The 22649-nt window shown below is 36.1% G+C and overlaps 1 protein-coding gene across 3 annotated transcripts in view; it reads right to left on the reverse strand.

Moving 5' to 3' along the window:
* DYM (dymeclin) overlaps window positions 1-22649 on the reverse strand; it is a 272348-nt gene that overhangs the window by 45811 nt on the left and 203888 nt on the right. For all 3 annotated transcript variants that reach the window (XM_087819082.1, XM_016225068.2, XM_016225069.2), the window contains one exon: window positions 1855-2037. In XM_087819082.1, the coding sequence (XP_087675208.1) occupies window positions 1855-2037 (183 nt within the window). The remainder of the gene's footprint in view (window positions 1-1854; window positions 2038-22649) is intronic.

Consider the following 22649-nt stretch of genomic DNA (forward strand, 5'->3'; position numbering starts at 1 on the left):
ACTCTGAGCCCAGATATCTCTACCTCCTTCAAGTCTTAGCTCAAATGCACTTTCTCAGAATATCCTTCTCTGATCGTACTCTTTATAACTTTTTCCTCCCAAATGTTTTTAATGAGTTTTAGAGAGAGAAGAAAGGAGAGGGAGAGAGAAGCATCAATCCATTGCTTCCCATACACGCCCCTACTGGGGATCAAACCTACAACCTGGGTATGTGCCCCAACCAAGGAATCAAACCAGTGACCTTTCGGTGCATGGATGACACTCAACCAACTGAGCCACACTTGCCAGGGCATCTGACCATACTCTTTAGGTCTGCAATGTCCCACCCTTATTTCAACTAGCACTAATTATCCTCCCCGCCCTTATTTTGGCTTAAGCAACTAAGTAGATACTGATGCCATTTACTGAAATAAAAAAGACTGCAGAAGAAAAGTTGACTCATTTTGTGTTTAATTTTTTAAAGAAAATGAAGAATTCTATTTTAACCCTGCTCACCATTTGTGGGAATATCATATTGGCAACTGAATGGACTAGTTCAGAGTCAGTAAGGATGGTTGGGTCTGGAAATACACAAATCTAACACGAATTTTACACTGTGCAGAGATAAAAATAGTTCTTGCCTTTATCATACTACACAACTATTACTGTTCACTGCCTTTGTTCTCTACTTAGATTCAACCATGACATTTCTTTCACATCCTCTCTCGTTTGCTGCGGTAATTCTATTTTGTCCCTCTGCTTAATTTAGCCAGATCATTTCATCTTCTGAGTTAGATGGGAGGGATACGTACCAATTGTTAATAGAAATTTGGCCACTTAAAAAACACATGTCTAATTCCTGCAGAAGTTAAAAGTGCTTCAAGGTTAGTCACTCCTGTCTCAGATATTCAACATTGCTAAATGTCTTAATGAAAAAATATCAACTCTCAACTCCCTGTCAGCTAAAAATAACAGTAGATTCACAGTGTCCTCTCCCAATACTTTTCAAGGTTAACTTCATGAAGAAGAAATAGTAAAGGCTTGCTTAAGCCAAAATTTCAGGGGCATATAGGGGAGAGAAGAGGAAGGTAAAGTGCTGAAAGAGGCAGAAAGTAGAGATGTTATTTATATCTTCTACCATGGCATTTTTTTTCAGAACATGTAAAAAGAGTTTAAAATGCTTTTGAATAAATTTCTAGTGTGCCCAGCACTATTTTAGATGGCCGTATTCAACAAAAAGTTGTTGGAAAGCCGGCTCATTTGGAATCTTACTTAGGTTTATCCAAGAGGATGTTGAAAGCACAGAGTTTATAATGAGAAGACCTGGATTCAAGGCCTGTCTGAGTGACTTACTAGCTAAGTGACCCTGAGCCGACCTTTTTCCCTCTCGGGCCCTGCTTTGCTTCCCTCATAGTGATGGTTGAAGGGTCAAATGAGACATTGTATACGCAAATAACTCATAATGATAAAGCCCTATGCAAATATGTAATCATTATCTAAGACAATGACTCTTAGGCTTGGAATTGTGCTAAAATCACCTGGAAACCCTCTCTCAGCATCTTGGTTTTCTTATCTGGGATAATGGTGAAATATATTTTAGGACATCCATAATACAGATATTAAAATGTGAGATTTTCAAAGAATTGATATTATAGAAAAATGTTAATGATCTAAATGTTAAATAAAATATATATGTGTGTATATATATGTCTGTGAATATAAAACATATACACATGAAATGCAACTATTGTTATAGCAGAATAGAGGGCAAATTTAGTTAATGTTAAAGAGATCTATTATAGTTTTTATCAAGGTTTGTTAAACTCCTCTAATACTTAAAAAAGAACCATGATAAAAATCTTCATTTACACTTACGAGATCAATATTTTGCATTATATCCTGAAATGAAGGATGAGTTCGAAATTGTTCAAAGAGATCTCGTTTGTAGAGCAATGCATACACCAAATTTGGATTGTGGTGAAGAGAAGTTGTCAGGCAGGAATTGATGATCTCCAACATCATTCGAATCACTTCTTCAATGACATTTAGGTCTTGTGCCTGATAAAGAAAGAAAATCCCCACACAGAGTCAGTGTTTTTCTCCTTGACACATAATTAATTAGAGTCAGAGCAATTGCTTAAAACTTATAACAGCACTGAAAAGATCACGCAATCACACTGAAGACAGCAATGGCAGGGTTGGTCACCAAGACAGTATCAGTCTGACTCATCATCCTGTTGTGAGGCTGGTTCTATGTTCTCCCACCTCTGCAGTCATACAACTTAAGAGCCATTATAAACATCTTTGTTCAAGTTCTTTTCAATAAAAGCTCTATTCCAGTTCCCAATTTCTGGCAGGGAACCTGGCACCACTGTGCTGCCTCCCGCCTGGGTACCTTTGGTGCTGTATACCCTGCAGTAGCTGAGCTCCCAGCCACCCTGCCTCCTTGCAGACCTGAAGTTCCACAGACTCACTGCTTCAAACCCTGCTCTCTGCTTCAACTTCATTTTCTATTCCTGCTCTGAAAAATATCGACCTCATTTTGGGGTGTGGCTATGTGTTTTAATGTCTCTTGTTATTTCTATATTTTTTGGAGCAAAAGGAAGGGGTTGACCTTCAAATTGGGAACTGACAATATAATCTTGACCAGTGCTCTCTCAATTTATATTTTCATCTCATTTTGGTATTTGAATTAGTCTAAGTTAAGAAGAGGAGAAAGAAGAGACTTCAAGTTTCAGAATTCTCTCTCAAATTCATTTAAGAGCAAGTCAATGTGATATTATGATTCCAAGTCAAAACATTAGCTTTCTGCAGAATTTATGTTCCTAAAATATTTCATACCCATTTATGTTAAGTATAAGTCCTAATATATTAAATTTACATTTCAAAAATAAATTACCTGTTGATAGCTTATAATTTCTGCTTTTAAACACATTGGTAATTTATCCTCAATGTTTTAATGAGTAATCTGCTGAAACAAACAGGGTAATATACCCAACCCCCAAATAGGTGCCTGTTCATTTAAACCCAAACTAAACTACTGACCATTTATTATTAAGTCCCAAGTCAGATAAAGTATAAACTGGAAACTTTACATCAAAAAGCATATTCCACATTAGTTTCAACTTTGCATCAGACAATCTGACTGAAGGCTCTTTAAGAGTTACACTACCCCTCTTATATTTAAAGGAGTTACTGGGTATTTTATTTCTTGTATGTTTCATTTTTAATGCTATCTTTTACAGATTATTTTGAGCTGCAGATTTATAAATTAAATGATAAGAACATAAAGTTTCTTGCATTATTCAAATCAACTGAAAATGTGTGAGAAGTTAAAGCAAAGACATTTTATGTAACATCCTATTTTGTTGGATTGTCATGTTAGAAAGCATCTTATGTATTTTAATGTTGCAAAACTATTAGGAAAACAAGAATGAGAAATTAAACATAATTTGGTAATTAAAAATCAGCTTAAATTAAGATAGTAGAGCCCAACTACTACCCTGTTTATGAGATAAGGTCAATTTCCTTCCTGGTTACATCCAGGGACAAAATTAAACAACTAGCAGGTAAAAATATTTAACAACAGTGAGTCCTACTGGATGTGGCTTGTACACAATGTAGCAGCCCTACCAGTTTGCACCAGCAGGGTGTCAGTCACAGGTATTCCCACAAATACTTTCATGGGGATTATTTATTGAGAAATAAAATGAGGTTTCCTTGAATTCAGGTATCTACATTAATTGGTTTTATTATATCCAAAAAAACTGTACCAAGAATTTCTACATCAATTATTTCATTCAATTCAGCAACTGTTCAGCTTAATACTGAGCAATTCGTTATTATCTATCTAGTTAGAAGCTTAGAATTTGATCAAAGAATTATAAAATCATAAAACATACTCAGAAGTTATGGAAGACACTCCCAATACTCCCTTAAATGTTAGAATCCCTTCTACAACATTCATTCCAAGTGGCCAACCAACTTATTCTGAAACATAGAAGGCTCCTGGTTCATTCTTTCTTTGTTACAGCTTAGAATAATTCTGACACCTTAGCACTCCTACTTATTGGGCTTTGTTCTATGCCACTGTCACAGCTATCACCTTCTCCTCAACCCACCAGCAACGTCAACTGTCCCTCAATATAATTCAATTTAAAGCCTTATCACACTATTCATGTTTTGTTAGATAAACGCTCACCATTTTGACTGTTGATCACAGATGTAATTCTGTATATTTAGTTACAGCCATTAAAATCCACAAGTACATAAATGGATATTTATAATCCTAGCAACTAATTCATTTCCATTTTCAAGTGGCAGCAGTTCTCTGCTAACCACTACTTTAATCATCCTTGAAGGAACAGCTAGCATTCCACTGCGTAAGTTGTTTCCTAGTAACCGTGCTCTTGTGGATCCTTCCATTTGTGTTGGGAGATCAAACACAGCTTCAAGGCACCAAGCAGGTCATGAAATAATCATGGGCTGGAGGGGTTAATTATGTACCAGGAGATTTTGATTTACTAGAAATAAAGTATCAAACTTTTGGCCAATTCTAATTTCCAAGGCAAACTATGCCAATAATTATAATTTAGAAATTACCTGAATTTTCAAGTTGCTACCATGATTAGATTCTACTATGCATGGCAATAAACAAATGAAATCCTTTATGTTTCTTTTCTTTTTAAAAATATATCTTTATTGATTTCAGAGAGAGGAAGGGAGAGAGAGAGATAGAAACATCAATAATGAGTCATCATTGATCAGCTACCTCCTACACTCCTGGGACCAGGAACTGAACCTCGATCTCCTGGATCTTAAGTCAATGCTCAACTGCTGAGCCACACATGGCCGGGGCTGTTTCCTTTCTTTTTTTTTTTTTTTTTTAAATTGTTTTAATCCTCACTTGAGGATAGTTTTTCCATTGCTTTTCAGAGAGAGTGGAAGGGAGAATGAGAAAGAGAGAGAAAAACATTGATGTGAGAGAGACACATCGATTGGTTGCCTCCTGCACGTGCCCCGACTAGGGCCTGGGATTGAGCCTGCAACCGAGGTACGTGCCCTTGGCCAGAATCAAAACCGGGATCTTTCAGTCCGAGGACTGATGCTCTAACTACAGAGCCAAACCAGCTAGGGCTATGTTAAAAAGTATTATTGGGTAATAATCACCACTTGTAAAAAAGATGAAAAATTACCATGAATTTGATTAGAGTTTGTTTAAAATTACAAAGTCATCAAAATCTCAGTATTTAAACAGACCTAAAAGGTATCTAATCTAATCTAATCTAATCTAATCTAATCTAATCTAATCTAATCACTACTTGGGTGTCAGCATTTCAAACGGTACTTAAGGAAGGTTGCTATTGGATTATTTTCTATGAAGATTCAATGAGGTAGCATTTGTAAAGCCCTTAAAATAGTGTATGATGGTAAGTACTGTGTGTTTTTTAAGATATAAAAACAAATACATTAAAGTACTTTAAAGGAGAAAAAATCATTTTAATTTTAGACATTACAAAAAAAGAGAAGATAAATGCCTTTCCAAAGTTGATAAATTATTCAATTATTATAACTGCAAAAAACTTAGAAATCACATTTCTTAGTTTTAAATATAAGTCCCAAATTCCACTTGGATTAATTTACAAAACTGGTCCTTTAAAAAAACAAAGGAGTGCCCAGCCGGGCGTGGCTCAGAGGTTGAGCATCGACCTAGGATCCAGGCAATCGGGGTTCGATTCCCGGTCAGGGCACATGCCTGGGTTGCGGGCTTGATCTCCAGTGGGGGACATGCAGGAGGCAGCCGATCAATGACTCTCTCATCATTGATGTTTCTGTCTCTCTCTCTCCCTCTCCTTTCCTCTCTTTGAAATCAATAAAGGTATATTTAAAAATAAATAAACAAAGGAGCAAAAAACCACAAACAAACAGGTGCTATAGAGGTCAATGTATAGGAAAATTGACTTACATTTATGGAATAATATAAGGTTTTATAAAAAGACATGCTTTTAAAAACTATATTTCCTCTACTATGTCAAAATTAGCTGTCAGAAGTAAAATCTGATGGTTCATTGGTAGAACAGCAAAAAGGTGCAGAATATTGAGCCCTTTTCATTCATGGTATTGTATTTTTAGTACACAGCCTCCACTCCAAGAATGGATCCCAGATCAGACAGACTTCTCAAAAAAAAAGCAAAAAAAAAAGCAACTTACTTTATTGCAGAAAATCTCAAATGTAAAGACAAGGACCCTGAGAAAATGGTCCTGTTTTCAGTTGTTTCTGGTGGTTTTCGTACATGTTGGTAATGAACACCGAACAACTTCTGTGCTAAGTAGTGATTTCATGTCAAAGGGACAAGTTGGCAGTTGTGGGACTATCTTACCCTGTCAACAGCACTCATGGCTGCCTCATTATATAAACTTCCTTTTCCCTTTTAAGAGGGAATTTATACAGTTAAATAGTTTCAAATCATTTATTTTTAGTTTCCTTAAGAGAAGCATATGTATCTTGTTTGTATTAGTTTTGGGGGGATTCCAAAAGAGTTGTCTAAATTTCCTGCATTTTCAGCAGAAAATAAAACCTTCAACAAAATTAATGGGACACTGCCAAAGTGGGAAGCAGGGGGAGGAAATGCACAGGCCAGTCTCTTTTTAAAGTTAATGTGCAAATGGCCTTCAAATCCAATCATTTGGTGATAGACCCTTGTTATCTTTATGTTGTTAATTCACTGGCACACACACTGAAAAGCTTTGTAACCATGTTATTTCTAGCCAGAACTGGATTTGTCCCAACATATCGAGCTTCTTATAGCAAGAACTAGCTTTATATTACATGCAAAATCACAGCTGGAGAATAAGTCCTGTGACCAGATGAGACAATGTGTAACCCTAATAGTTCGGGGGGAAAGAGGAGGAGAGCAGCAGGCAGTTATGGCACCAGCGTTCTCGTGTGGGAATGTAAAACGATGTCCTCTTTTTCTTCATTCCTTGGACAGGGCTTGAATGTAGCCCACAAGCCTAAACTAGAACCCTGGGAAGTCTGTTATTTAAAACACGATTACTGGTGGCAGGAAGGCAAGATAAGGGTGGCTGCTAGGGGTCATTGGCTAACTTTACATGTTTTTCCATACTTGGAAAATAGCCAGAGAACTCACAAAAGAGGAATGTTCTCATTGAAATCCAACTAAGTTGCAGCCCCCAACAGTCATATTACCTTAGCAGGCTGCTCACATTGGGCAGAAGGTGGGGTGCAGAAGAGAGCTTCTCCCATTTCCCCAGGCCCCTCCTACAAGCAGAAGAAAGTAGGCATACACCTGAGCTTGGAGTGCTCCAAAATTTAATGTTTTGCCTTAAGAATTAGTGTTGATTTCCATTCTTCTTCAAAACACATTAGTGTTCTATTATAAAAAGAAATATCCTTCCACCCTATAAAAAAGTAATATCTGAGTAAAATAATTATCTAGAAAGATGTATCTTTTTTTTTAAAAAATGGCTTTGAGAGTCTACTGAGTGCCTCCCCTCCTCCCAACCTGAGATACAAGATCCCAGTTTTAGTCCCAGCTCTGCCAATCACTAGCTGTATGACCTTTGGTAAGTCATTCAACCCGAGTTGCAGTTTTTTTATTTGCAAAAACAAGTGCTTATGAGATTTTAAAAATTCCCTCCTATACTCATCTTAGTTTCCATTAAGAATGTAGCAAATACTGAATTTAGAAAGCACATTTTGTTAGAGTAACCAAAAATGTGCTTAATGTAGAAAAATCCTTAGGGTGACTTCAAACTTCAGTGAAATCCGGAATTTACTTTAGATTACCCCAGCACCTTAAATAGTCATTGTTAGTTTAGAAGGAAAAAAAACCAACAAGCTTTGAGAATAAAAATGTATAAGGCTAAGTTTGAAAACAATCCTTCTCTAAACCAAGGAACCTCCTGGCTCTTCTATAACTCATTGTTTCCAATGCCTGTTCATTATCTTTGATACGGTATGCAAGGAAGGGAAATAATCTCTCTAAATTTGTATGTCATGGGCTTCACAGCAGAGGCCTGTCATGCTTGCTGTCCTTCTTTCATTCTTCCTTGGGAAAAGGAGTCAGTGGTACTAAGAAGGGCAGTAAAGAGTCATATATAGGGAATCCATAGCCCTGAAATTTAAATTGGAAAAAAAAAAAGGAAAAACAGAGGTAGCTGCAAGTCAGTAGGCAGATGCCCTAGATTGGGTTCTAGTTCCAGTTTTGCCATGGGCTGGACAAGTCAACTTCTGGGGCTTAGTTCCTACAAATGTAAAATAAAAGGGCTCTTTGCAGGGAAGCTCTGCAAGGGACCCAGAGTGCTTAGGATGTGGAAAGCTGCAAAGAATGCCTCTCCTGCTCTAACAATCCGGAGAAGTCAGATAATTTAGTAAGTCTTCTTAAATTCATCAGAGAATGATGATGATAATTCTGCAAGGCAATTAAGTAAAATGAAGTCCCAAGAGGACAAGTCCCTCCCTCTAAGGAGAGAAGGAACACAAGCACTCCCTCGCTTCTGGCAGGGCACAGGGGGAAGAGGTGGTTTCCACAGAAGTGGAGAAGAAGGAATCAGCTAAAATTTCAATGATTCTTAAAGGCTAAGTGTGGTCTAATGTGTTGGTCTGGAGAGGTGGAGTCCCAGCTACACTGGAGTTTGCACTCACTTGAATTCAAGCTCTTTTCTACCAGTCTTCACCAGGTAACAGCAACTGAGGGCCAACATTATGATATGTGGTGTTGTTCTAAGCATTGAGAACAGGTACCAAGGATGGAAAATAGCAGCAGTTCTTACCCTGTATTTCACCTTGGAGTTATAACATCCTGTCTAAATCTGTAAGGCAGACATTTCTCAAAAACATTTTCAAGATATGTAAGAAATTTAACATTTTTAAAAGGGAGCAAAAACTTGTTATTTTTACTTGGAAATATTGCAAATATAATTGAGGGATGCTGAACCTCAATCTATATATCAAAAATGACTTTCATGGATTCAATTCAGGAGCAATTATTCTGTATATTAAAGACTCCCTGGCTTTACAGAAAATTGGCCAGAGTATAGAAGGGGAATTCTGTGGCATACGAGCTAACAGCTCAAGCTCTGACCTTGATTCAGTCAAGGTCAAGGGCAATGAGGGTGACTCAGTCTGCTGCTACAACCTGACTGGCCTTTGAATCCTGTTCTACTATTTACTGCCATGTGATCTCGGGCAAGATTCTAAACCTTGATTTCTTTATCAGCAAACTGTTACAGTAGAGTGGAAACAAAAAAATGAATATATAAAACACCTACCCCAATGCCTAACATGCAGTAGCAGCTCAAGAAATGGTTGCTCTTACTAGTAAAAGCAATAGTAATACTGAATGAAAGTTTCCTATTAGATATTGATGTACTTGGAAGGTAGATTAGCTCTACGGGCACTAATCAAACAACTATAATGTTTTCTGATATGAATTTTTATATCCCTTTAAAGAGAAGTGCTTCCATGACATTGAAATTCGAGTTTTAGAATATTTGTGTGCATTACAATGAAATGCACTGAGCTAACTGTGAATCTAAGATCTTTGAGAACCTAAATGCTATTGTTACATTAAAATAGCTAACTCCTTAGGAAATACAATGTTAAAAAATATTCCAAGTCTAATGCTGAAATATATGTGACCTTTGACTAAAGACAGTTGATTTGAAACCCACTGCAGTATAATCATATTTCAGGTAATTACCAAAAGTTGTATTTATGGTTGCTTAATGACTAAGACCAATGTCTACATTTTGTCCCCAAACAGCCAATGCTTATGATTCAGTCAAGGTCAACGGCAATGAGGGTGACTCAGTCTGCAACTACAATTAGAGCAAGGGATCACTTGAAGTTGCCATGGAAACTGTCTATCACCCAGCAATGATGATTCCAAAACTTTGAGAAGCAATCCTGTATTAAATCTGCAATTTATTCCTTGTGGCAGAAACTAATTTTAAAAGCAGTTTGAAGGTCCTTAGAGTAATGAAGATGCTTATTTACAGCAAAAGGTACTAAATGAGATGCCTTCAGTGTAAATGTCATTGAACTTATTCAAAAGTCTCAAACACACCCCAAAACAATAAATAACCCAATTTCTTTCTTGCTATTGTTTGTGATACAGGGTAGTAAAATAAAAAATGTTCATTCATTATAATCTCTTTTTGTGTTTCTATATGAAAGTAGTTTTGGAGAATGGAACTTAACATGTGTAACATTTATAGGGGTCTGACTTAAAATGGTTCACCTTAGAATCACAGTCTAGCAATCAATTAAGTCATGAGTTGGGGCTGCCTGTCAATTTTGCTATATGGTGCCAATTTCCTTGGAAGAAAAAGATGCCTAATTTTATTTTGTGGATAATTTTTTCTGAACAAAAGTTTGTAGAAACAACTATCAATATGTAAAAGATAAAAGAGGGTAGAAAAACCCTAATGTAGCATGAACAAAATTCTTCTCTTAAGGCAAAGAAAAAGTTGACATTAACAGAGAAATATAGGAAAAAAAATATTAAAGGAATCTCTTAATCAAAATCTAGTGGGCAAGAAGGACAGAGTCCCACCTTTCTTTTCTTCTTCTGCATTCTTTAGTTCACTTATATCAATTTGGGAATAAGGAAAAGATTTTGTTACAAGAAAGATATGAAAAGAAGCAAAACACATTTAGGGTAATGCATACATTGTAACGAGTAAACTTTCAAGCACTAGCATCAATGGCAACAAAGCTAAAATTCACTTGGCAGCCTTTTCATAAAAGTGATAGTATAAGAAAGTAATATAGAGTGTCCCCCAAAAACGTATACACACACTTTGAATAATTATAAAGGCAGAGTTTATTGAAATACATTTCATTTTCAAAACTGAGCTATCAGCTATTACAGTGTGTATACATTTTTCTGGGACACCCTGTATAATGAAGATGCAGCTTTTTCTACAAGATACAGACTATTACGTGGCAATTTAATGATAATTCTCTTTGGTCATCTGTTCTGTAAGAGACAGGCAGTTTTGGTTTTTCTTTAGTTAAAGGAAAAACCATGGTTTCCTTACCATCCAAAGTCAGAGATGTTATTAGACATTGACCAGCTCAAGTGGGACAGACTGTACAGGTACCACATGTAAATCACGGATGGGAGGTGCAACAGAAAGTTTTTTTGTAATGAACACTATTCCCTTAACTTTGGCAAGGATCTAATTGTGCACAGCAGCAATTACAGAAAAATATTTACCTCATTTCATCAATAAAACCAATGACCAGTGAAAACTTTCCTGAAAAATCACTTGGTTTTATCAAAAGATCACACTGGGAGTCAGGTAAACAAGAATTCTTAAATATCCGAAGAACAACCACAACAAATGGCAGTATAAAATCAAGTTCAGCAATGTATAGTCATCCCTCGGTATCCGCGAGAGATTGGTTCCAGGATCCCCCCAACCCAGGATATCAAAATCTGTGGGTGCTCAGCTCCCTTATATAAAATGAGGCAGTATTTGCAATTAACCTACATACATCTTCTCACATACTTTAAATTATCTCTAGATTACTTAAAATACCTAATAAAATTTAATGCTATATATATATGTGTCTATATATATGTGTGTGTGTGTGTGTGTGTATATATATATGTGTGTATAACTACATATATATATAGTTGTTACCCTGTATTGTTTAGGAAATAATGACAATGAAAAAAAGTCTGTGCATGTTCAGTATAAACTCAACCAGCCACTGCAGGCCTCTTTACATAGCACAGGTCAACAACATAACTGTACCCCCCTCCCCCCAGAATAGTTTCCACCTGAGGGTGGTTGTATCCGTGGATGTGAAACTCACGGATATGGAGGGCAGACTATAGTTGCTTTCTTAATAAAAATGCCTCTTTTAGGAAGCAGTTTTTTCCTTGTATGTGTTTGATTTATATTTAGGAAACATGTTGTGACATTATTTAAACTAATTTACTGGTTATTATTCAACAGTCATTGTTAACTCTAACTCTTTGGTATGCCAACAAGCCAAATAAAAGAATGATTATAACCTTCTTAATGACTTCAACTTTATGTCAATAAAATCTGAGTAAACTGGAGGAGGAATCAGACATGTTGAGAAAAAAATACAAAAACTGAAAGACAGACAAATAAAGACACAGAGGGAGAAACTAAAAATGTATTAACTGTGCAAACAAACAAAAACACTAGCTACAAAAGGCCTTTCACAAAAGATCTCCAAACAGTTGCTCTCGGAATACTCCTTACACCTCCCAAGAGCTTTGGTAACAGCAAAATACAGAACACCGCCCAGAATTCCGTGCTCCCTGTAATTTAGTGGCCGTGGTAGGTCTGGTTCAATATACTCCAAGGAGCTGGGGAAGTTTTTTATTTTTTTTACTTTTTTATTTTTTTAATACATCTTTATTGATTTCAGAGAGAGGAAAGGGGAGGGAGAGAGAGAGAGAGAGAGAGATAGAAACATCAATGATGAGAGAGTCATTGATCGAGCCCGCAACCCAGGCATATGCCCTGACCGGGAAAAGAAACCTCATCGCCTGGATCCTAGGTCGAGGCTCAACTGCTGAGCCACGCCCGGCTGGGCTGGGGAAGTTTTTTTTAAACTCCTTCAGGTTACCAGGCTATTAGACGCTATCCTCCCAACAGCTACCATTAGCCAACACAACATCCCAGATGAAATTTGTCATGTCAAATACTGAATGACTGGTGTTATGAAAAAGCACTGGACTAGGCGCTGGATTAAAGCAGTGGCCAATAGACATAATCCCTGCCTAGGTGAAGTTCAGAGCCCAATGGGCGAGAATGTCAATTGTGGGAAATGCTATGAAGGCAAAAGAAAGGGAGAACATGGAGGGTAAGTAAATGTAATTTAGACTGAGATGTGACTAAAGCAGCACAGGAAGTAGACCCCTGAAGACTTCAAATGACAATGCTTTCAAGGGTTTCCATCAGTGTCATTACAGACTCCTAATAAAATAAGGAAAAATATCACAAGAAAATGCCTAATTGTGGAATGCATAATTTATTAGCAGTTTTAGCCGATCTCTCTTGAATTACCAAAAATCAGATTATACTTAATAGAGTGAGGGTGCCAATGAGCCCCTTACTTTACAGGCTAAGACTCAGAGGACAATATGTTAAACTCATTTTTGAAAATGATTCCAAATATTTATTATACATAAGGTTTCCTGTTATTTTTCTTTTCCCTAAACTTTTGTTTTAATTTTATCAAAGTAACAAAGGAGGGTAATTTAAAAGTCAAGAATTTAAAACAAAAAAAAAGCAGCCCTCTGGACCAATCCTTTCCTTTCCCCCTAACTCCCACTGCCCAGAGACAAATATTCTGGACCACTTTGGCTATTTCTTCCTACATCTATCGTCTTATTCTGAAATAATGTGTCCTAGTATTTTTTTTTTTTTGGGGGGGGGTAATCCTCACCAGAGGATATTTTTTCCATTGATTTTTAGAGAGAGTGGCAGGTGGGGGGAGAGAGGGTAAAAAATCAATGTGAGAGAGACACATGGATTGGTTGCCTCCTGCATGCACCCAAAGAGAGGCTGGGGACTGAAACTGAAACCCAGGCATGCGCCGTTGACTGGGAATCGAACCCTCAACCCTTCGGTATGAGGGCCAATGCTCTAACCACTGTGCAGCGCCGGCCAGAGTGCTAATATTGTTCAATTTTTAATTTTACAATTTTCAATTATCTATTGACTTCTCCTCAAAAAATGAGGCTTTTTCTCTAAATTAATTTTAGAATCAGCTTAAGTTTTTCTAATTTACTAAAAACTGTGAAAATATCCATTTTTTAAACCACCATATGAAGGAGACAACTAAAATGAAATATATGTCTGAGCTAAAATGCTAAAAGAAATGAAACCAAGACTTAACTGGGAACTGAGAATAAGACGACTATTCCAGTTTTGTGACACCGCTTTAAGACAGTGGCAGTTAACCAAATCCCCTTGCATCTGAATAGCTCATCTGCTAAAATATGGGAGAGCGTGCAATAACTTCTCATGCTTTGTTATGAGAGTAAAATCTGAGGCTCTGAGTTGGAGCATTTTCCAGAGCACCTTCTAAATTCAGTTAGGCCTCTCTTAACTGAACCCTGTGGTCATTCCCTTTGACTGACAAATTTATTTTGTACCTCTCAGAATATGACGAACGTAGGTGGTTATTTTATTCATTTTCCTTTTCTCTTTTGTTTTCTTTCCTTTCTTTATAAGAGTCTGGCATTCCCAATAGGCACAGCAGTGATCCTGCTGGCTTTCTCCCTTGCTCCTGTGTTATTACATTTAATTTGTGTGCTTTTATAACTTTGTACTGACGCCCACAGGATTTTGAACAATGGGTACCCATTCAATAAATCCAAGAAATAAATGACTTGATGATTGTAAGTGCTTTGAACTCAATGGAAAGAAGGATCTACATAAGTAATATAATAGTAAGGACAGTAGGATGAAAAATTGAAAAGAAAAAAACAATCTAAAGCTTTTACCAAAGCTACACACACACACACACACACACACACACGCATGCATGCACACACACAGAGTCATCCTTTGTTACACAGCACTCATTTTCCTCATTTGTACTCAGTTCTCAAAACCCCTTCCTCTATATTTTTTGAAAGGAAAATGACAAACATGCAAAAATATATTATACATGCTTTCATGGAGTACTTCCTTTGAACCATGGATGGGATGGTGAGTTCAAAGCTTATTATATAATGTAAGAGACACTTAAGTATAACATGCAATTTCACAGAAACAATTCCAGTGCTATGATGAAGCAATTTGGAGTTTCCTATAACCTGAGTTGTCCAAATACACTTTGACTTTACTACTTTTCATTTGGTTTATTAAGCATAACTTAATTTAGAATCTGATATACAAATTGATTTCAAGAAAATTAATCAGAAATTTAGCTATGAGGTTTACTATTATGAATTATTATTAATTAAGGTATGATATAAAACTTGCATTAAAATTTTTAAATTAAATTTATTGGGGTGATATTTGGTTAATATGATCATATAGCTTTCAGGTGTGGGTTTCTATGTTACAAGATCTGTATATTGCACTGTGTGCCCACTACCCAAAGTCAAATCTCCTGCCACTGCATATCAGGATCCCCTTCTCCCCCACCCCCTTCCCTCTGGCAACCACACTGCTGTTTGTGTCCATGAGTTTCAGTTTTATATTACATGTGAATGAAATCATATGATTCTTAGCTTTTTCTGACTTATTTCACTTACTATAATATTCTCAAGGTCTATTCATGTTGTTGCAAATGGTGGTATCTCATCCTTTCTTATGGCTGAGTAGGATTAAACAAGCTTCACTCATTAGCCCACACAAGAACTTATAAAACTCAGTATGCTAAGAAATAGGAACAGGGGTATAGACATAGTTGAAGGTATGAAAGGCTAAATAGGAGATTGAGAACTATCATTTCATACTTTCTCAAAGTTCAATTTAAAAAAATCTAATCCCTAATCTACCTGTCAGTTTATATTATTCAAAATAAATCCCACTTTTACATGTGAAGATACCAGTTCTGTTTAGCCAAAACTAGTGGATATGTTTTAATGCTCCTCTCATCCACAATCTTCAATCCATAGTTGGTTTAGCATTTCTTCCTCTTTAAGACATGCCCATCTGACACCACGTACTTGGAGTATCCTCAATCCCCCTGTTATAAGCATTTCCTCTTCTACCCAACTTTTGAAAGTTGGAGGCCCCTCAGAGCTCTGGACTGATTTTTCTATCCCTCTCATGCCATTTCTCATTGCGCTCTCACTATCTGCCATGACTCTGAATATCTTATTCAGGTTGATGACACCTACATTTCCATTTCCATTTCTCTGCAGTCCAAGCCACTGTCATCTCTCACCAGGTTGGTTTAATTGGCTTCGAAGTCTCAGCTCTTACCTCTTTAAATCACTTCTCCATAATACTTTTTCAAGCAAAGGTACATCCAATGTTCAAAACCCTTCAATGACTTTATGCCAAACAATATAAATAACATCCCAAATCCTTGTAATGAATGGCTAACCAAGCCTGGCATAACCTGATGCTGACCTATATACCTCCAATCTCATTTAATGTTACCCTCCAAGACATTTTGGCCTCCTTACATTTTGCTGAATGAACAGAGCTCTGTCCTGCCTCAGGGCATCTGCACATACTGTTTAAAACTCTCTACCCCTACTCTTCCTCTAGCTGACTCTTATTCATCTATCAGGTCTCAGTTAAATACCACTTTATCACAGAGCAAATATCCCATCTCCCTACACTACAAAATCTAAATTAGAATTCTCACAATTCTCTTGCATTATGTCACAGTTATTTTCCCTAGACATATTTATAATTTTATATTTATTTGCTTGCTAAATGATTTTTTCCCTCTACTAGCTCTCTGAGGTGGGGCAGGGCCCATGTCTGTTCATTCATTACTGTATACTTAATATCTGCAGCAAAACATGACATGAATAAAATCATGTATTTTGAATGTCTACTGTGTTTCACTTTTGTATTTACTGCATTTAATCTTATTTAAAAGCTAATAATAAGTAACTAATAAATAAGAGGACTATTGTTCTTATTTTCAGATATGGAAATTGAACTCAAAAAGATTAAGTAGTCACTTCCATTACATTTCCGGGATCAGTTCTACAGCATTTCTGTTAGATACAGACCTCATTTCTTATACTTAAATCTCTAATAGGGGAAAGGAATACTTTGTCTATTTGCATCTTATACCTAAAAAGTCCTTTTAGGCATAGTATTTTCATGATACTTGAAAAAAAAAAACAGGTTAACACTGGGCATCACTATTCCAGTTGCCACAATCATCAACAACAGAGCACTCCATCATTCCTCTAAACAGAAAGGCAATAAGGCTCCATTGATAAAAAAGAAAAGACGGATGCCAAAATTTCAAAAGTTGAGAAAAAGATACAGTTAATAGTATGTTCTAAAGCCCATAATTAAATCAGAAATAGATTATTATGTTCAGATAAATTTTGCCCAGAAAGAATATAGGAAAAGCTCAGAGAGCTACAATAACTTCTCTAAGGTCACTAACTAAATACTTACTAACCAAGGTAACATACCTAGAAAGTGCTAAAATTAAGAGTGAACTCAAGTCTAACTTGCAGTGTAAACTTATTCCATTATGCTACAGGCACTGAAAAGAGATTTAATTGGCCTTTCTTACTTTTCAGTGACGGGAGAATAAAGGACATATTTTCCTATGATTCAAGTGGTAGAAGCTGTAGTGGTAGCAACAATGCCACCGATGTTTAATAGCATTTGTTATATGCCAAATATCGCACTGAGTGCTTTTTGTGCGTTCTCTCAATTCTCACAATAATCCCATCAGTGAAGTATTATTGTTTTTATTTAATAAATGAGAAAACCAAAGATCAGAGGGGTTAATAAGGTCAAGGTCACAAGAAGGTTAAATGTAGTTTTTTCAGATCCCAGTGCTCATATTCTTTAACAATAACAAAAAAAATTGTAGTAAATGACACATAATATCTACATCTTCACTATTTTTCTACCAGTTCAGCAGTCTAAGTATGTTCACACTGTTGTGCAGTTCCCTTATCGTGCTTTATTTCCCATGGGACTAACACTGCATTCATTCAGCGGTGCATGCAACCATTATGCATCTCTCTTCATTAGAATGGAGGCTTCATGAGAGCAGAAATTTTTATCTTCACTGATGGCCTTCACAGGGCAGAGAGAAGTGCCTGATAAAACAGTAGTTGCTCACTGTTTGCTGGATGAAAGAATAAGGCATTTCAAGTACCACATGGAACGTTTATGCATACATGACTCTTGTTACTGCTATTACTATTAAACTGGAGAGCATTAGCAATTATATGGAGCATTTGCATTGGGTATGGGAAGCTTAGGACTTGGAGTTGGTTAATGAGCTAAAGTACTACTAATACTGAAACAAAAGTTACTCTTGTTCTCATTTGAATTCACAGACCAGTATGAAAGATAATGCCTGATTATTAAAGGCTCAGTACTTTTTAGGCTTCGAACATGACCCTCAATCACTCAACTGATCAACTAGCACTGTACATTAAAGGAAAAAAGGTGTTTCAGAGCAACCCAATACTCTCCTCATGACCTCAGTCAAAATACAAATTTGAGACCATAGAAAATACCAGGTGAGAGATTACAGGTGACTCAAAGGCATGAAAATAATTAACCATGCCTGCCCTATTGATTATTAAACAAATATGCTAAGTAATTTTATTTCTGTGGTACCACACATATTTTAGGAAAGACATTTAGTTCTTATATGTCAACTAACCAAAAAGAGCTGCTTTGTTGTATTAACGAATCAAGAAAACCAATATACTCCAATCATGGAATAGCCTCTAACAACTGTCAAAGCAAAACCTAACTTGCCTTTCTACTTCTCAAAGTATATCACTTCTCATGACTGAGACCTCACATAGTAGAACTCAAGTAACTTATTAATAAGTTAAGAAACAATTTAGGCTTAACTTTATCTAGTGTTAATTGAATCTTCTAATAAAACCTGAAGTCTAGGTAAACTCTGATGCTTTCATGCTCATTTTTTGCACGTATAAGGTGATCCCCAAATATTCTTACAAGGATTCTTAAAATTTTTTCAGAAATCCATGAAATTTCCAGAAAAACAGGTAGAGCTGAATTCTCATATATAATTTGTTTTCAGAAATTAAATCAACTAAGGAAAGAGTTCTATTTCCACTCATACAATGAGTAAGATTACTGGTTTTTTTGGGGTCTTATCTGGAGAAACGATAAGTGCCATTTTAAAAACATTTGCAGCTTTGACTATAATCAACTGTAATAATAAGATACCAGCTCAAAAAAATTCTTTTCATTTAAACCTCTTTTGTAATACTGCTTTTTAATAACCCTCATAATAGCCAAATTAAAGGACCCCAACAGAAATCATTCATCCCACATAAAACAAACATTGCCTTTTCTTCTTAGCTTTGTTTTACGAGCTACATTATTTCCAGATGACGCTTGAGGGGACTATGGTTTCAAGAATTAGATGTTTAAATAGACAGCTGCTTTCTATTTGCCATGTAAATCAAGGATATATCAAAGAAAATTCCAAATAGTAGACTTCTTTTCTTCCTATTAGGAACTACAAGCTCAGGAAGAAAGGGAGAGAGGTAGAAACAATCAAATTTTGAGCAAATAGGAAATAAAAACAATGTTTCTTAAATAACAAAGAATTTGAAAAATTTCAGTAAAAGGTGTTTTTTTTATTAGCTCTGTAGTGAATTTTTTCACTACAATGAGAAGGGGGAAAAAGGAAACCGTGATCACTGGTTTTTACAAATTTATCACATACTGCTACTGAATTTAATATGCACGGGTTATTTTTTCTGTATTCTTTAAACTTCACTTAGAACGTTAATTAATCATTGCCAGATTTCAATGCAAACACATCCTATTTCCTTTTATAAGCCAGAGGAAGCAACATAAAAGTTATTAAAGTATTTTTAATGATAATTAAAAAAATTCTTTAGAATAAATATTCTACCATACTCTGTAAAAAGGGACACGACAAACTTCTTCTTCAGAAATAAAGGCCAATATTTTTTCCCTTAATTGAGGTATTTTTTTAGGAATGAAGGATTATTATTATTTTTCAACAAGAGGGGAGTGAGCCCTCCAACTAAAAATTGTCCTTACAAGCATTCTCAGAACCTTTCTGGAATTGCTCATTCAGAAGTGCATCCAAAGCCAAGTTACAATACAACCAAGAAAACTGGTCTTTTTATGTTGAAAGTCAGGCCTGGTTTTTAATCATGAAAAAAAGGGGCAGGGTAGATGGAGAGCTTGCTCACTTGCCACAGGCTTTATTTATTTGAATTTTAAAATCAATTGTATTAAAGAAGAAACTTCCTGGGACCTAATCAATGTGGGGTTTGGGATCTATTTAAGTTCAAAGCAGCTGTGTTTTTTTAGGGATGCTCACCAACCTTACTCACCAGATTTGGCTGGGGGGGGGGGGGTGTTTTCACTAGTTTCTACATTATCAAAGTAACTATAAAGATCTTGATTCAAATTTCATGATGCTCCACGGATAACTGGTTGATTCTAGGGCTGGAGTGAGGGAAATACAAGATGAGTTGGAGCATCTTGAGGGTCTAAAAAAAATAAGAGAGAAGAAAGAGAGGAAGGAGGGAAAGAAAGAAAGAAAAAAAAAAGACAGGAGCATATTCAAAGGGCAGAGGACACAACCTTGAAAGAGCTCCCAATGGCCCAACTTGGAACTACCTACACAAGGAAATAGTGTAATAGCCCTTGTTTATAAAACAGCGAATAAAATTAGTATCCAGGAGTCCATACTGATATAAATAATAACTGCATAAATAAACACATTGGGGAGAGGTGACAACTCCTCCTTGCAGAAAAATTCTTTTAATAAGTGTATAAGAAATCAGTCAAATAGAAAATCATTAGTAAATCAGTAAAATATGCTGCAGGCAAGATTGATCAAAGGATGCTAAAATTTGTGGGAAAATGTTTAAACAGAAACAGGATATTGGCATAATCTCAAAGTATCTCCTCCAAAATATATAGTAATTACAAAGGGAAAGTTGGCAAGTTTACAGTGAAGAAACTTGGCAGACATCACCTAGTGAGGTATTCAAGGTAAACACAGCTATCATCACCAGTAATACCAACATCATGTATACGATGCACTGAGAAGGGCATATCACCTCTGTAGTATCCTTCCCAACAATGCAGAATGTTGATCTAACCATGAGAAAATGCCAGATGAATCCAAGTTGAGGGTCATGGTACAAAATAACTGACCGGTACACTTTTAAAGTCTCAAGGTCCATGTAAGACAGGGAAAGACTAAGAAGACATGACAACAAAATGCAATGTGGGATCCTGGGTTGGATTCTAGAAAAGAATAAGGGTATTAATGTCAAAACTAGTAGTAATCTAATGAACAAAATAAACTGATGAACAAAATAGGAACAGAGAGAGTGCATGGGACAGAATAACAGATATCAGTTAGGGGTGAGGTGGGAGGGGCAGGAAGAGATTAACCAAAGAACATATATGCATAACCCATGGGCACAGACAAGAGTATGGGGAAGGCCGGGGGTGGGGCAGGTGTTGGGTGGAGGGGGGCAAAAAGGGAGAAAATGGGAGAAATGTGTAATACTGTCAGCAAAAAACAAACAAAAAACCTAGTAATATTCAAATGAGATTTGTATTTTAGTTAACAGTATTGCACCAAGGTTAATTTCTTAGTTTTGATAAATGTTCTGTGGTTATGTAAGACATTTACAAAAGAGAAAGCTGGGTGAAAGATATATGAAAATTCTTTAAAACTCTTCTGTAAGTCTAAAATTATCTGAAAATAATAAAGAAAGGAAAGAGGAAGAAAGAAGGGAGGGAAAAGTAAATTGTGTGTATACTTTAAAAAGATTTCAAGATCTATACCTACGAAGAAGAATATAATGTAAAAAGAATCAAGTTCTACTTTCCTTACCCTTCAGTCTGACTCTCCACAGGGAACCACTGTTTAATGGCTTCTTGCACATTATTCCAGAAAAATTCAATGCATATTTTTAAACACACATGTACTTTAATCTGTATACTAGAAAGTGTGGGTTTTAAAAAATTGGATTTAAGTGTTATATCTTTTCATATAAACACATATAGATTGAGTTCACTTTTTAAAAAATGGCTGCAGAATATTGCATATGATCTCACTCATATGTGGAATATAATAAACAAAATAAACTGATGAACAAAACAGATCCAGAGACAGAGAAGCATGGAACAGACTGAGGGATCTCAGAGGAGAGGTGGGGTGGGGGAGTAGGTGAGGAGAGACTAATCAAAGAACTTACATGCTTATATGTACAACCCATGGACACAGACATTAGTGTGGGGAAGGCCTGGGGGTGGGGTGGATGCGGGGGGGAGGGGATCAATGGGGGAAAAAAGGGGACATATGTAATGCTTTCAACAATAAAGATATAAAAAAAATGGCTTCAGAATATTGCACTGCACGAATTTTTACTTTATTCAGTCAGTCCCTATTAATGGATATTTTGCTTGTTCCCATTTTATTTTTTTGCTCTTAAACCAGGCTGAAAAATACACATACCTCTGTGTAACTGCCTAATTGACTTCAGCAGTTTCTAAAGTGAAGTCACTCTGCAAGAAACATGTTTCCTTCCTTGAAAATATTAACTTTTTCAAAGTATAAGATTTATTTTCCTAATGTCTGTTATTACATTTAACAAATAGTTGTTCTTTTTTCTAGTGATCCAAGTATTACCTTTAAAAAAAAAAAGGCCTCATTGAGATAAAATTCACACACCAGACTTCACTGAATTAAAATGTACAATTCAATTGTTTTTAGTACATTCACAGAGTTGTGGAACCATCCCCACAGTCTAATTTTAAAACATTTTCATCATCCCCAAAAGAAAACCTGTACCTATTAGCAGTGGCTCCCTACCTCAAACCATCTAGTATTTATCTCTATAAGATTTGCCCATGTGGCGTTTTGTTACTGGCTTCTTTCACTTAGCATGTTTTCAAGGTTTATCCATTTGAAGCATGCATCAGTATGCTTT

The sequence above is a fragment of the Miniopterus natalensis genome, chromosome 7 (genome assembly GCF_054644295.1).
Source record: "Miniopterus natalensis isolate mMinNat1 chromosome 7, mMinNat1.hap1, whole genome shotgun sequence".
Classification (NCBI taxonomy): Eukaryota; Metazoa; Chordata; class Mammalia; order Chiroptera; family Miniopteridae; genus Miniopterus; species Miniopterus natalensis.